General features: G+C 42.4%; 3 protein-coding genes across 5 annotated transcripts; 2 read left to right on the forward strand and 1 right to left on the reverse strand.

Moving 5' to 3' along the window:
- Positions 1–293: 293 nt before the first annotated feature.
- srrd (SRR1 domain containing) lies at positions 294–1,906 on the reverse strand. Its single transcript, XM_034872742.1, has 6 exons — positions 1,616–1,906; positions 1,492–1,532; positions 1,206–1,396; positions 1,010–1,108; positions 761–912; positions 294–679 (listed from the first exon to the last, which is right to left on the reverse strand). The coding sequence occupies exons 1-6, from the start codon at positions 1,762–1,764 to the stop codon at positions 439–441; spliced, it is 873 nt and encodes a 290-aa protein (XP_034728633.1). The 5' UTR covers positions 1,765–1,906; the 3' UTR covers positions 294–438.
- Positions 1,907–1,917: 11 nt separating this feature from the next.
- tfip11 (tuftelin interacting protein 11) lies at positions 1,918–7,875 on the forward strand. 2 transcript variants are annotated; one of them, XM_034872729.1, is made up of 15 exons: positions 1,918–2,263; positions 2,737–2,944; positions 3,256–3,421; positions 3,512–3,668; positions 3,779–3,906; positions 4,017–4,178; positions 4,415–4,606; positions 4,754–4,933; positions 5,428–5,562; positions 5,670–5,773; positions 5,885–6,053; positions 6,179–6,422; positions 6,811–6,953; positions 7,078–7,243; positions 7,384–7,730. In XM_034872729.1, the coding sequence occupies exons 2-15, from the start codon at positions 2,739–2,741 to the stop codon at positions 7,728–7,730; spliced, it is 2,499 nt and encodes an 832-aa protein (XP_034728620.1). In that variant the 5' UTR covers positions 1,918–2,263; positions 2,737–2,738. The 2 variants fall into 2 exon arrangements, with proteins under 2 accessions (XP_034728620.1, XP_034728621.1); XM_034872730.1 differs by lacking the exon at positions 1,918–2,263 and having other exon boundaries at positions 2,739–2,944; positions 7,384–7,875.
- Positions 7,876–8,245: 370 nt separating this feature from the next.
- On the forward strand, positions 8,246–14,677 carry thoc5 (THO complex 5). Of its 2 annotated transcripts, none has more exons than XM_034872474.1 (20): positions 8,246–8,373; positions 8,627–8,732; positions 9,259–9,402; positions 9,670–9,783; positions 10,184–10,281; positions 10,462–10,608; positions 10,721–10,835; positions 11,065–11,197; positions 11,302–11,379; positions 11,573–11,616; positions 11,883–11,982; positions 12,760–12,868; positions 12,981–13,082; positions 13,175–13,271; positions 13,359–13,470; positions 13,560–13,663; positions 13,781–13,868; positions 13,966–14,081; positions 14,202–14,392; positions 14,482–14,677. In XM_034872474.1, the coding sequence occupies exons 2-20, from the start codon at positions 8,634–8,636 to the stop codon at positions 14,543–14,545; spliced, it is 2,055 nt and encodes a 684-aa protein (XP_034728365.1). In that variant the 5' UTR covers positions 8,246–8,373; positions 8,627–8,633; the 3' UTR covers positions 14,546–14,677. The 2 variants fall into 2 exon arrangements, with proteins under 2 accessions (XP_034728365.1, XP_034728366.1); XM_034872475.1 differs by having other exon boundaries at positions 8,246–8,369; positions 8,628–8,732.
- The last annotated feature ends 577 nt before the right edge of the window (positions 14,678–15,254 follow it).

Genomic DNA, 15,254 nt, shown 5'->3' on the forward strand with positions numbered 1-15,254 from the left:
ACGACTCATTTCTGATCTCCACAAACCAATGGGTGACGTCACTCATGCTCTGTCCATTTATATTAACGGTCTATGGTGTTAACACGATAAAACTCTGTGTCAACACATTTTAATGCAACACAAAAAGATGTTTGAGCAAATGTGCTTCAATTCACTTAAGTCTACCCATCAGATATCACATTGTCCTGGTGTACACCTGTACATAACTGCAGTAAGGTGGGTAATTGTTCAGCAATAACAAGATATTCAGAGGGTATTGGGAACAGATCCAAGAGGCTCAACCGTACTGTTTACTCCCAAATTAGGCCTTGATAGAAACTACCATGATAGTATGGCAAGATTCAGTGCTTTGAAGCAGGGTTAAAAAAAATAAAATTAACTGCTTATATCAATACATCAATAAAAAACAAAGTGTCCATTTCTTCTTCATCTTCTGTCTCAGCTCTTTGCTTCCCTCTGAATTATCTCCAAATCAGGGCAGTGTTGGTACTTTGGTTCAGGCGGCTCTGCCCAGGTGGATTGTGGGAGTTTGTTTAGGCTGCTGGTAGGAAAGGTGATGACTGCAGTGTCACTGAAGATGTCAATCAGCCGGGATGGACAAGGCAGCTGTCCCTCCTCACACACGGACACAGCCTGAGTAACGTAGCTGTAGTCCCGCTTGAACTCTCTCTCGATCGTTCTGTTGGGACGACAGACAGGAAACGTCAACTCTACTCTCATTTCTTTAACACCATCTCTCTGATTACTGTGTTGTACTAACCTGTCCATCATGCCAGTGAAGCTATTTCCAATGATTATCATCTGAGAAAGACATTTTGTACTCCAATTTTTCCACAGTAGGTTGTTGTACAGGGCTTTCCCACAATGCATCAGGTAAAAGAGTGTGGGTTTAGTCACCAGACGCTTCCCCTCCTGCACAATCCAGTGAGAAACAATGCTGTTGTTTTTTTGTATTTGTTTGCCACACTGTCTATCTGCTAGTATACATGCTAAGTTCACCTTCACTGACCTCATTTTCTGTGAGTACAGTCAGACCCAGCTCTCTTAAGACATCCCTCTCTCCAGATGAGAACATGGGGTCATAAACAGAGCAGTCCCTTAGTGGAATCTAAAGAGAGAGGAGCAGTGAGACACATACCTTATAATGAACTGGGTCTCATGTAGACTGTTATATCATTGGATAAACAGTAAGCACATCCTCCAACCTGTCCTGCATCCAGCAGCAGCAGCAACATGGCAAGCTGGAAGCGAGCTGAGACACAGGAGGAAAAGGACCCAAGGCCATAACAAACACACTCCAGCTGTGGACATCGTGACAGCTGGTCCGTGGTGCCGTCGGTGTCCCTATTCTCTGGAGGTTTTGAGAGGGTTGCTGATCCTGCCACAAGCACCTGCTCTGAAGACAAGAGTCATGAAATGGTCACTGAGCTGCAAGCTAAATTGTTTCACAGCCGAACTAAATATTTGACTCACCTTGTCCAGCTTACTCACCTTTCCACAGTTGACAAAACACCTCGGATCTTAGCTCAGACCTACAGAGGAAGGATGATAAGTTAATGGACTCCATCTGAAAAATGAACGATATTTAAGGAATCTGTTGCTTAACTGGACTTACACTGTGTCTCGGATTCGTTTAACAGTTTTCCCGATGTCCAGCTGCTCTTGGCAGCATGATGAATAGGAGGACACTTGAATTGGTTTTGATTTTCGCGCTGCACCTTTTCGTCGCCGGGCAACCTGCCACTCCTCACCGGTGTCCGACATCTGTAACAATTTACCGGTGCCCTATATACACATACACAGACATGTGATACAAATATATGTTTAAAAAAAGTTCCAATATAAGTCTTGCCACGGGTTGGCGATTGTGAAGCAAATGGGACTATTTTGAGTGTAACACACGCATTTTCTTCCGGTTCTATGCCACAGTTTGTATTCCATTACCCATGTCAGCGTGTTTTTTGCCACATGAACTGCCATGAATCGAAAAACCAAACACAATTGAACAACCTTCTAAATCTTCTTTGTTTTATTCTTCACACATTTAACGTAATGTACATGTAAATGGAGAAAATTGATTTTTTCCGGGGGTACAATGTTTGGTGCAACACCAGCAACCGGAAGCACTTGTGTTTTCGTGTGTAAACCCATGGTAAAACCGAATGGGGAGATAGCTGATTTCAGCTGGGTTACCCTTTATTACTGCCACAGATGAACATACTGGATATATAATTTCGAAGTAGCGGGATAAAAAACGTTTCAGGTGAGTTATGGACATTTTCATAGGATTTCGGGTAACGTTAACGTAAAGCTAGACGTTTACATTAGCTAGCTAGCTAACGTTATGGTTAGCTAGTAGCTAAATATTAGCTTCTCTTTTACCTTGTTCTCTCCACAGCGGCAGTACGTTAAAATATTACACCCATAGTCTAGAATAATTATTTTACAAGCTATTTTTTTAGCTATTTGAGATGATGCTGTTAATATTAAATTGTTTGCCTCATATGAGGGCAAGATACAATGACCACATGACCACAGTCACAAAGCATTACAAATAAATAAAACGGTAAGTTACTGGATGAGATCTCAACTTAGTTATCTAGATTTGATTCGCGAGCATTCGGCTACCTTTCGTGGCTTTTATCAGAAGTTATTGCTTGGTTGTAGTAAAGATCGCTTCTTGATGTTGCTTATTATTTGGGGGTTTGACACTAACCTTTGTTATGTGATATCCAGAGATGTCCATGTCCCATCTCTATGGGAGGAGAGAGGAGGAGGAGGAAGGTGTGGAGATAGAGAGCTTTGAGGTGACAGACTGGGACCTGGCCAATGAGTTCAACCCAGACCGTCGTAGACACAGACAGACCAAAGACCAGGCCACCTATGGGATCTGGGCTGACAGGGACTCAGACGAGGATGAAAGGCCTAGCTTTGGAGGCAAGAAGTAAGGCATGGGTTTATTTTTGTTGCTGCACCTGTTGTGTTACCTTAACATACACCCAACCATATTGCTAACCCCAACCTGTAATCTCTGCTACGCCTTAACATAGTCTGACCTAAGCCCTAACCCCCAATGGGGGAACACAAATCTAAGGGAAACTGTATTCAAAGAGGAACAGACTTCAATGCAAGAACCCATCATAGTCATCCCAAAGGAATGCTCCATATTAAAACTAACTGCTGCCTTTTTTTAATTTTTTTTTTTTTACAATTTTCAACACAATTGTCAAGTGTTTGACTTGTTGTTTTTTCCAGATCCAAAGACTACAGTGCGCCAGTGAACTTTGTGAGTGCTGGTCTACGTAAGTCTGCAGCTGAGGAGAAACAACAACAAGTAGAAGGAGGCTCTGATGACTCAGAGGAAGATGGTCCTTCAGCACCTCCCCCTCCTCGCGGCGCTGCACCCAAAAAACTCCAGATGGTAAATTTTGTAGTGTGTATGTTCTTTGCCCCATTGCAATGTATTCTGTAACATTGTTTTGTTAATACTGTTTTTTTTTTTGTTGGCTAGGGGACTTTCCGGGGGAACCAGTCCCAGAGGTTTGCAGGTGGTATACAGTCTGGTAAAGGCATTGGTACCTGGGAGAAGCACACAAAGGGAATTGGACAGAAACTTCTGCAGAAAATGGGCTACCAACCAGGCAAAGGCCTGGGCAAGAATGCTCAAGGTGGGTAGGCCTGAGGAGGCTGTGCTATTTACACATTTTGTAGCATGTGTATTACAGAAGCAACAGAGTAGTTGGTATTCTCTGACTCTACTCTCCTCTTATTGCTGCAGGTATTATAAACCCCATTGAGGCAAAGGTTCGTAAAGGCAAGGGAGCCGTGGGTGCTTATGGCAATGAGCGAACCCAGCAGAGTCTTCAGGACTTTCCTGTGGTCGACTCAGAGGAAGAGGAGGAAAAGGTAGAGTCTTTGCCCCTTTTTCCAGCTCGATTATGAAGCAGAAGTTATATTAGAGATATAAGAGTCATTCAACATTATTTTGACATTATTTGCAATATGTGTCTGTGTAGGAGTTTCAGAAGGAGCTAGGCCAGTGGCGTAAGGATCCTGCAGGCTCTATAGGGAAGAAGAAACCCAAGTATTCCTATAGAACTGTGGACGAGCTGAAGGCTAAAGGCAAGCTGGCAGGGCGCAGTACAGCGGCATCCGCTGGAGAGTTGGCACAGGTCAAGGTATGTTTGAAAAGACTTACATCAACACTCTTTTGTGTCTGTCTCACAGGAATGTTATCAGGGCACTCTTGAATTAAGTTGTAATGTTATAACAAGCATTGGGAAAATAAGTTAAAATCACTTGGGCACTCTCTATGAGCCCCTGTGGATGACATTATATTATGAATGTAAGCAAATGGTCGGCTGCCATTTTTGTCTCTAAATCTCATTTACTTCATATCTGTTCCCATCTCTAGGTTATAGATATGACTGGAAGAGAACAAAAGGTATATTACAGTTACAGTCAGATGTCCAACAAGCACAGTGTTCCAGATGAAGGTCCTCCAAGCTTGTCGGCTCAGGATCAGAAGGGATCTGGCTTTGCTCTCCCTGAACTCGAACATAACCTGCAGCTTCTGATAGACCTCACCGAACAGGACATATTACAGGTACGAGGAACCTAAAATATCTGCCAAATATCTATGGCTACAAGTTTCTACAAGTTTTTTATGTGCCATTCTGCCACTTCTTCTTCTACCACATACTTGCACGCTTTTGCTTATTTTAAGGTATCTGTTATTTTCCGCCTCCTATAGTCTGCCAGACGTCTGCAGCATGAAAAAGATGTGGTTGTGTCTCTGAGCCATGAGTCACTTGCACTGCAGAGCAGACTGGATGCAGAGCAAGAGTCCATCCGGAGAATGGAGGCCGTTTTGGCATTGGTGGGGCGTTTTCCTTCTGGGGAGATGGCACCTGGGGAGGGACCCACCCTGCAGGTACACACAGACTAACTAACAACAGTTTTTTTCCCTTAAAAGCCATAACCACTTTGAACTCACACATGCACCGACTTCACAGTCTAATCCCCCAACCCCAGACTTCCTTCTACCCTCCTACTGTGCAATATTAAATATTCAATACTACTGATAATATTGAAATACTGTGCAATTCTATTACTGTGAAATATCTGTATACTTACTCTCATTGTCCAATATCTGTTACTTATTGAATACTGTATGATCACCACTATTGTGCAATATTCAAATAATGTGCAATAACCCACACTGCATATCACATTGTATATAAAATCAGATTTATTTATTTTATATATGTACATTGGGCTTTTAATCTTGTTGTACGTGTGTCCAGTGACAATAAAAGGCATTCTGTTCTATTCCATAGTTGCCAGGTAGTTTCAGTTTGTTAGTTCTTGCTCTGTTATCACATTGAAATACGTAATGGCTTTGGTGCCTTCCCTCTTGTTCTTCAGGAGTGTGCCCGGATCTTTGAGACTTTACAAACAGACTATTATGAAGAATACAAGACAATGGGATTGGCAGACCTGGCTGTAGCTGTTGTTCAGCCGTTACTTAAAGAGAAAGTTCGTTCCTGGGACCCTCTGAAGGTAGAGTATGCGTTTGCATTTATCTTATTTTGTGGTAAGTACAACTTTAATCATCAGTAATTCGTACTGAAGCTACCACTTCTCATACTGTTCTCTAAATATTTCAGGACAGCTCCTATTGTCTGGAAGACATCGGTCAGTGGAGAGCAATCCTTGAATCTAGAGACCTCCGTAACAGTACCCCAGATTCCAACATGGACCCTTACCACAGGTCATTTTAAACACCCAGAATGTATAATAAGCTGTGCTCGTCTTTACATAAATCAATTGATTTTTGACTTAACGTATTTGTGACATGTGTGTCCTATCTTTGTCGTTCCAGACTGTTGTGGGAAGTTTGGATCCCAGTGATGCGGCCCTGTGTGTCAAGCTGGCAGCCTCGTTTAGTAGGGCCAATGGTGGACTGCGTGGAAGTGTGGGCTCCTCTTCTTCCCATGTGGATCCTGGATCACCTGATGGAGCAGCTGATCTTACCACGCCTACAGCGAGAGGCATGACACATCTCCACATAAAGACATACTTATCTCGTTGGAGAGAAACTCCCATGATTTTGATCATTTCACGTAATTTACTTGTGGATACTGTGAGCTGTTTTCATTCATTTCTATTTTGGCAGGTGGATAACTGGAACCCTTTAACTGACACAGTGCCCATCCACTCCTGGATCCATCCGTGGCTTCCTCTGCTCCAATCCCGTCTAGAGCCTCTTTACCCACCAATCAGGAGCAAACTATCTAATGCCTTGCAGCGATGGCATCCCAGCGACGCTTCAGCCCGCCTCATCCTGCAGCCTTGGAAAGATGTTTTCACACCAGGTGCATGGGAGGCCTTCATGGTGAAAAATATCATCCCTAAACTAGGTATGTCTTCATCAGTGACAGTGATGGCAGTACAAAAGGCCATCTGTGGGTAGTGATTGTTGGAATGCATGTCAGGGGGTGGCGTGAACTCGTGCTTCGCACATGTGCAGGTCCTCGTGACCTAACACACAACTAAAACACAGTAATAGCAGACGCTCATGTTTGTACTGTTGCTTTATTGATTAAATATCAAAAATAAATCTCCGTCCGTGTTTTGTCAGACGCACCTGGGCAAAGTAAGAAAATGGAATCAGCTTAAATTACAGTCCTAATTTAGTCCTTCGCAAGAATGGCAGTGGAAGAAAATGTTAATTCTTATCCTTTACTGTCCCTTCTTCTCCCCTCTGGTTTCTCTTCTTCATTTGATGGTTTCTGTTTCCCTCTTCAGCTCTGTGCCTGGAAGAGCTGGTTATCAACCCTCATCAGCAGCAGATGGAGCCATTTCACTGGGTGATGGACTGGGAGGGCATGTTGTCCCCTTCCAGCCTTGTGTCTCTGCTGGACAAAAACTTCTTTACAAAATGGTTGCAGGTCAGTGAATATACTTAAACAGACCGAAAGTACTTAACCACAATTAATTATTGTATCTACTTCATTTTATTTAATGTTGAGCTTTTTTGTGACTTTATGGCTGTTTTTGTTTTGGTGATTTTAGGTCCTATGTTCATGGTTGAGCAACAGTCCTAACTATGAGGAAATCACTAAATGGTACCTGGGTTGGAAAAGCATGTTTAGTGACGCCTTGTTGTCACAGACGCTCATCAAAGAGAAATTCAACGAAGCTTTGGACATCATGAACCGCGCAGTGTCGTCGGGCATGGGTTGGTGTTACACACGGTCTTAAAAAATAAACATGAAAAATATAGAAAAGCCTTCCTTTATAATACATGATAATTCATCCCTTTTTTTTCTCTGTCACAACAAAACATACTAAAACCCTAATTCTTTTTCATATCCACAGGTGGATATATGCAACCGGGTGCAAGGGAGAATATTGCATATCTGACACAGACCGAGAGACGAAAGGACTTCCAGTATGAAGCAATGCAGGAGCGCAGGGATGCTGAGAGCGTGGCTCACAGAGGGATCAGTACTGGTGTGCCTACTAACTTCAAAGATCTTATCCAGACTAAGGCAGAGGAGAACAACATTGTTTTTATGCCCTTAGTTGCCAAACGGCATGAGGGCAAACAGCTGTACACCTTTGGCCGTATTGTCATTTACATTGACAGAGGGGTTGTGTTCGTGCAAGGAGAAAAGACTTGGGTGCCCACGTCTTTGCAGAGTCTGATAGATATGGCCAAGTGAGGGTGGGCTGACTGATTCCTTGGTCTGCTAAGTGTAAAAGAGAATAAGTAGCGCAAATTTTAACTTCAGTATGCTGATCCTTGTTGTATGTGTCTTTGTACATTTTTAAACTGTCACAAGAACTGAATAAATCATTTCAAATGTATGTGGTCTATTTTTTTGCTGTTACTTACATGTAACAGCTTACATGAAATTTAAATAAGTACATATGTGTAAGTTCAGTATAGTGTAGCGCACATAAACGCTCAACCCAGGCAAGGCAAATTTCTCTATAAAATATATTTCTTGGCAATCCAAAAATACTTGCGTACTTATGTAGTATTAGTAATTTTATTTACATGTGCAAAAAGTACATTGTTAATATTTACGTACGTGATTTTAATATCTTAAATGATTATGATATTGCTACGTTTAATGCGCCTATTATAATTTTTTTGTCGTAAGGTCTTCTGAGTTACTTTTTATCCTGTAGATGGCAGTCTACCTGCTGGTTCCTCTTTTGGCTCGATTTTGTTTTTGGCACAGCAGAGCTTCCGTCCGTCTTCGGCGCTTTGCTGTTGAGGGTTGAACAAAGTGTCCTGAACATATGCATTTGCGCACGATTTAAGGATTCCAGTTGTTTTTTTGTGTACCAAAAAGGTATGTGGCTATTCTAGATATCATATCAATCTTAAAATATATTTGTCTGTTTGGTATCTATGATTGGAAACTTGACTTTATGAGCCGAAAGACTAGCGTTAAGTGCTGTTAGCCAAAAAGCTAGCTAGCTAGTCAGCCATTACAGCGCAACATAAACATAGTTGACACGTAAAGTTACTTTAACTCACATCAGAAAGTTTTCTCGGCTTATCTCAATTGTATTGTATTCAGCCTAAATATTTCCCATATTTATCTAGCCCCCCCATGTCGGCTGACGCCCTGAAGAAGAGAAAGTCTAAGGTTCTCCGCAGTGAAGGAGGAACCCCGGAGATGAAGCGAGGTCGCGGGGAAGGAGACCCGCAGGTAACGTTAACGTCATGACGCCACCGAGGCCCGGTGGACGCGAACGGAGAGGCTGCAGTGTGTAGCAAGATTTTCACAAAGACCTAATTACTTTATTCACTCTAGCGAATTGTAGAGATACTTCTCTCCTGAAATATCAATGTATATACTTTTAGGTTTGGGTCAAAGGTCCTTGTGTAATTGAAACACACAAATCTTGGTGATAAACAAACCATGAATACAAAAACTAGGTTAGATTGACATGCACTGTGTTGTTACCACCCAGGTAACCATATGATAAGTTAGGATAGTGAAAATATGAGTTATCAAAATTAATGTTTGAGTTAAGCCCAGAGTTTTGAAATTTGGGACCGGAATTAAGGCGCCACTTCTTTGACCACCAGTCTGAGTCCCTGCTAGTTGTGTTAAAATGAATTCAGGACTCTGACTTCTTGTTCTGATAGCACCAATAAGTTAAAAGTGTGACCAACAGTGGTGCTGTTGATAGACTGGTCACATTGATTTCATTTTTTTTGTAATTTTCTAGGATTTGCGAGTATATAGTGAGGAAGTGGAGCTGGACAGCAGGGACCCTGAGCAGGACTTCCTGCAGTACAAAGAGTCATGCGAGAGTTTGGCCACACTCATGAGTGAGATCCAGGAGCTGAAAGCGAATGGAGCCAAGGAGGGGGTAAGCATCATTCAGACTTATTACAGACTGATTCCATAGTCAGTAATAATGTCATCACGTTACAGACTAGTTAAACTCATCGAGTGATGTGCTGGTTTGTCACTGACTGTAGAAATAAGTACATTCCTCCATAGCAGAAAATTATACATGAGGTTTGTGGTATTGGTAAATCTTATACATCACAATATGGTATATGTCATACTAGACAAAGTTGATTCTGTGTCTTTACTACAAAAAATGAATCGAACTAGTTGTTTCTGTTCTCAGTGTGCTGAGGTCGAGCAGAGACGTATGCAGAGCTGCATCCACTTCATGAATCTGAAAAAACTCAATCGTCTGGCACACATGCGACTAAAGAGAGGCAGAGACCAGACACACGAGGTAACTCACACACAACTCTCGAATGCTATCACACTTTCATGACATGTTAAAAGAAATACAAGCTTAGATTAAGTTCACTCGATTCCACTTATTTGCTAAAAAAAGGTGCTTTCTCAACTCCTTTAGGTGCTGATTAGGAAAGGCAAGTTAAACAGCAAGCACTTTGTTTCTACTTTTAACACCCAACTGCAGTAGCTGCAACTGTCAGCATACGTAGCTTATACACCCTTTGTTTTGTTCATATTTAGAATTTATCATTCCAGTTTTAGATGCTGCGCATTGATCCTATATATTGTTAAATTCTGGTTCTGATTCTCGGCATATTGTTTGGGGTGTATTTATTTCCAGGGTCACCTGGGTTATGTTTGTTAAGAAACCCTAACCACATTTTTTTATTCAGGCGAAGCAGAGGGTGGATGTGCTGCACCTTCAGTTACAGAACCTGCTGTATGAAGTTATGCATCTTCAGAAGGAGATCAGCAAGTGTCTGGAGTTCAAGTTAGTACATAATACACTGTTTAACTATAACAGCTTTTAATTTGTAATTAATACTTGAGACCAAGCAAAATTGCTACCCATGAAAAGCCACTAAAGTTAAACATTATTATATACAAGAACAAGTGTAGTTTAAGAAGTGTTTAAAAAAATGCTGAGTTAACATTCCCTTCCCTGATCTAGGTCTAAGCATGAGGAGATAGACTTGGTGTCTGAGGAAGCGTTTTACCAGGAGGCGCCACAGGAGATTTCCAGGCCTCACATCACAAAAAATGATCCCCACCAGCTCACACTGGCACGACTGGACTGGGAGCTTGAACAGAGGAAGAGGTAAGCAAACTTGCACACAGCATAGTGCGTTAGTAGCATGCTGTGGTCAAAATACAGTCTTGATTTTTTTGGAACCGTAGAGCAGCTGTTAAAAGTTTGTGCTTGGACGCAGGTTGGCAGAGGAATACAAGGAGTCCCAGGCCACAAAGGAGAAGATCCATAAGAGCATCGAGGTGAAGAAGGAACATCTGACAAGCTTGCAGCCAGGACTCAACGCCATCATGCAGGTATAGCAACTGCTTGGGTGCCATATTATAAAGGTTTCGAGCTTTGATAGGACAACACTTTTGTTCCAGTTGCAGCAACTTAAAGCATTGAGTTTGAAAGTGTTAAAAATGGTGTTCATTTATTGTTTATATAGACTGTTTCATTCAATATATTATATTCTGTTTTCTTCATTGACTGAGATGAAGGTCTAACTGCTGGACACCATGTCCATTCTCTCTTCTTTCCTAGGCCTCTCTCCCAGTGCAGGAGTATCTGGCCATGCCCTTTGAGCGGGCTCAGATACAGACAGAGGTTGCCCGCCACCTGCCTCCACCTCTATATGTCCTGTTTGTTCAAGCCAATGCCTACGGCCAGGCCTGTGGTCAGTAGTCATCAGAGAATATCCTACGTTTCAAGAACAAGTAGAGCTTTTCTTTATGGGATATAAGCCCTGGTTGTCAATTATTATTTCTTTTTCCATGTCAGACAAGAACCTGAGTGTCTCAATGAGCGGTGATGTGGACGAGGCCAAGGCCCTGTCCAAACCTCCAGAAGACTCCCAGGGTACAAACACTACTTTACATTCTTGCCATCACACATACAGCATCTGCACATATCATAACACATAATAATAATATTAATAACAAACAAATTATTGTTTTTTGTGGAGTTCATCATTTGTTGTGCTAATTATTCAAGATTGTGAGAGATACTTCTCTAACAAAACAAACCTTTTTGGGGTTCTGGTTTCATCTAGATGACGAGAGTGACTCTGATGCAGAAGAGGAGCAAGAGAAAACGGTGAGTCTCAGGCCTGATTTCTTAATATACCCGTCTTTGCAACGGACACACATACTGTCCCTTAAGCCCCAGCGGTCCCACGGGTGCGGCAGCTCCTTATGGCTTCCGGCATCCAGACAAGTGCCCATTTGGAGATTCTTGGAATTATAGACCAAGAATGGCTAGGTAATCGTAACCTGAGCCTATCCCGGGCATGCACACGGGCATGTGCTTTGTCTTGCCTTTTTTCCTTTTCATCTCTTGTTTCAATTGCTTTTCATTGACAGAAGAGAAGAAGGCCAACTACAGGTGGCCAGCTGGATGAAAAAAGACGGGAGATGCTGAAAAGGCACCCTCTGTCTCTCTGCTTAGACCTCAAGTGTAAAGGTAACTCATTCTACATTCTTGATGACCTCAAATGAATTAGCGCCAAATAGGTCTGTTTCTTTTGTGCATCCCCTCTCTAAACACCTCACGGTTAAGCACTTGGAGATCATCTGTAATGTATCCATAGCTATACTGTGTATTGTGGTAAGTCTATATCTACCAGATAGTAAGTGAAAGTGTGAGCGTGACCCAGTCTGCTCTCATGTCATGACACCCCTTGACCCTCGTGTTCCCTCTGCTGGCAATGAAAGGAATTAGGACAGATTATAGAGAGATCTGCATTGCAGACGTTACTCTCCCGAAAGGGGGAAGAGGGAGAGAGGCGAGAGAGACGCTTGCAGCATTGTGGCTCTGCAGCACCTACAACATGCTGTAAGCACATTCTCTCATCACCAGACTTTCTCTAACCTCTGCTTGTATTTCTAATTGCCTTCCGCCTTCCCTCTCCCCACTGCTGCCAGCTCTGGCAGTCAGTTTACTGCAGTAAAAGCAAAAATTGAGCAGCATAGATGTCAATGAGTGACAGTGTCACCGAGTTCACTATAACTGCAGAGAGTGGTGTGTATGCAAGATGACCATTAGTATAATACGTATCCCCTGAGTGCTGCTAGCTGCTGTCGTGACCACGCCCTGTTATTGCTCTCTAATGTGCTGCAGTGTAAAGTAAACCCAAGGGGACATTCACTGAGACAATGAATGAAAAGAGGGAGGTAGAGAGAGTATTGAGCTAGTAATGGATTAGCTCATCACCATGTGTTATCCATCATGTCTCCACAGATGGCAGCATCCTCCATCTCTTCTTCTACTACCTGATGAATCTCAACATCATAACAGTCAAGACCAAGGTCTCCACCTCCACAGAACTCAACTCAGCCATCAGCGCAGGGTGCGTGCGTATGTGTTTGTGTGTATTGTGTGTGTGCACACGTGCACTCGTAAGCCTCCCTCTTTTTCTCCGTGTCCCTGAAATGAAAGTCTAATGATGTCTTCTTTTGCAGGGACCTGCTGAAACCAGACACTCTACTCAGCTGTCTCTATGCCTGCGACCAGGGACGAGAAACGCCCAATCCAGCTAATCGCTACCAGTTTGATAAAGTCGGGTGAGGATGTCAAGTAATTCAAGGAAATAAGAAGCCATGTAGCGGATCACACCATTGAATTTCAGTATATTTAACCCATAATTTCCTTTTAGGATTGTTTCCTTTGCTGATTATTTGGAGGAGCTGGGCCATCCCTACATGTGGGTTCAGAGTCTAGGAGGACTACATTTTCCCAGAGATCCTTCAGAGGTCCGTTGAAATCAAGTATTCTCCCGGTTTGAGCACAGTTTTCTGTGTTACGGTCTCATCATGTTGGTATATGCTCATGTTTTCCAGATTGTGCATGTGGGCAGTTCTCTGAGTGCCAGCCACATGGAGACCACCATGAAGCTGCTGAGGGGACGACTCCAGTCTCGCTTGGCTTTGCACAAACAGTTTGCCTCTTTAGGTACATTATATGTTAACGACCATACATCATATACTACTGAAGAAGTGATAGGGCATTTTGACTGAGATAGTTTGTTCCCCTGTCCTCAGAGCACAGCATCATCCCAGTCTCCAGTGAGTGTCAGCACCTCTTTCCTGCCAAGGTCCTCTCCCGTTTAGCTCGCTGGACCACTACCACTCAGCAGGAGTACATGGTAAACATATCTAAAGACATTTCTACGGATTTTTAATTTAAAAAAGAAAAAAATCCACTTCACAAGAAATCCACTTCTTGTAGCACATTTCACTGTGATATTACTTTTTGTTGGTAGGATCTGCCATATACTCGACATGTGACTGATGCTGGCATGGCAAAGGAGACGGATATGTACTTCATAGCTGTGTTGGAAAGGGGCACAGGTAAAATGATACCTGATGATGGAATTGGCCAATATTGATAACTTGGATTTTTATTTGTTTTTTATAACCCACCTGATTCCACCCCTTCCTTCCTTAGCTCATCTACAGGCCGCTGTTGTGCTGAATCCCCGCTACCCTGAAATCGCTCCTCTCTTCTCACTGTCGCTCAGCTGGAAGGGAGAGCGCAGTGGACGCACTGATGACAACCTTCGAGTATGAGCTTTTTCCAATATCGATCACTTGTGTTCCATTAACTTGTGCTCTGTTGTTGCATTAGCTCATTTGACATCAAGGTATTTAAGACTTTAACTGACTCATCTTTTTCTTTTTTAGGCCATGGAGAGTGAGGTCAATGTGTTCAAAAAGGAACTACAGGGGCCACGTCCAGGACACCAGCTCCTGACCAATCAAATTTCACGCCTTTGTGTCTGCCTGGATGTTTATTTGGAGACAGAAGGACAAGATGACAGCGTGGAGGGACCACGAGAGTTTCCCAGAGAAAAGATGTGCCTGCGCACTGTCAGGTACATGATCACAAGAAGCTATTAGTGGTCAAACACTTTCGTATGTGAATTGATGTACTGTATCTTTGACATCTCATTTTCTTACTCAGGGGTCCAAATCGTCTGAAGCCATTCAAGTACAACCACCCTCAGGGCTTCTTCAGTCACCGCTAGATTTGTCCATACGATTCTCACTGCTGTACTTTACAATTCTAAGCTCAATCTTACCTTTGTGGCTGTTTGACACACAAAGTATCTCTTTTTAAAATTATTTTTACCTGTTTAAAAATAAAACGAAACATGTCATTTCTTGAATGAGTGTGCATTTGCTCTATTTAAGGCTCTGTTGCATCCATTGTTTGTTGCGCACTTCCAATTTCTCTTTTATCCCTCTGTCTTACTACCCACCCTCACCTCTCTCTCTGTGCTGCTCTATTTATAGGCATTTCTTCTTGGGATTCAATGCTACAGTTAGCTGAGTCAATTCCCCAGAGAATTGTGTCCATAGAATGATTTTTGGTATATTTTATAGTCAACAGCTGGCCTTCAACCTTTCATTTTTAATCCTGAATGTTTTACAGGAAGGTTGTTCAGGATACTAATGCCAATTCCATCAAGGATTACTTTCATTTTTTGATAAGTCATAGCTAGAAGCAGAAACGTTTGACCAAAATATAACTCTGTTTTCTTGCACATTGGAGTGTAAATCCATCAGCATTTAACCAAATCCAGACATTAATGCAATTACAATTGATACAAAAGTGTTCAGAATAATAGTGTGCTTAAAAAAGTAAATAATGCTCATAATCCAACTTCTGGCACCTGTGAACAGGTGTTCCAGCCCAGGATGATTAAACTACATTCCACAATTCCTTATGCCAAC

Source organism: Etheostoma cragini, chromosome 5, assembly GCF_013103735.1.
Source record: "Etheostoma cragini isolate CJK2018 chromosome 5, CSU_Ecrag_1.0, whole genome shotgun sequence".
Taxonomy (NCBI): Eukaryota; Metazoa; Chordata; class Actinopteri; order Perciformes; family Percidae; genus Etheostoma; species Etheostoma cragini.

Bases quoted from the DNA above. Each gene is read 5' to 3' on its own strand.
- srrd (XM_034872742.1), bottom strand. From the start codon at position 1,764: ATGTCGGACACCGGTGAGGAGTGGCAGGTTGCCCGGCGACGAAAAGGT. The intron at 913-1,009 runs GTCAGTGAAGGT...TGGATTGTGCAG, and splicing joins CTGTACTCACAGAAAATGAG to GAGGGGAAGCGTCTGGTGAC. The intron at 680-760 runs GTTAGTACAACA...TCGTCCCAACAG, and splicing joins TTCACTGGCATGATGGACAG to AACGATCGAGAGAGAGTTCA.
- tfip11 (XM_034872729.1), top strand. From the start codon at position 2,739: ATGTCCATGTCCCATCTCTATGGGAGGAGAGAGGAGGAGGAGGAAGGT. The intron at 5,563-5,669 runs GTAGAGTATGCG...TAAATATTTCAG, and splicing joins GTTCCTGGGACCCTCTGAAG to GACAGCTCCTATTGTCTGGA. The intron at 6,054-6,178 runs GCATGACACATC...CTATTTTGGCAG, and splicing joins TACCACGCCTACAGCGAGAG to GTGGATAACTGGAACCCTTT.
- thoc5 (XM_034872474.1), top strand. From the start codon at position 8,634: ATGTCGGCTGACGCCCTGAAGAAGAGAAAGTCTAAGGTTCTCCGCAGT. The intron at 12,869-12,980 runs GTGCGTGCGTAT...CTTCTTTTGCAG, and splicing joins AACTCAGCCATCAGCGCAGG to GGACCTGCTGAAACCAGACA. The intron at 13,471-13,559 runs GTACATTATATG...CCCTGTCCTCAG, and splicing joins CAAACAGTTTGCCTCTTTAG to AGCACAGCATCATCCCAGTC.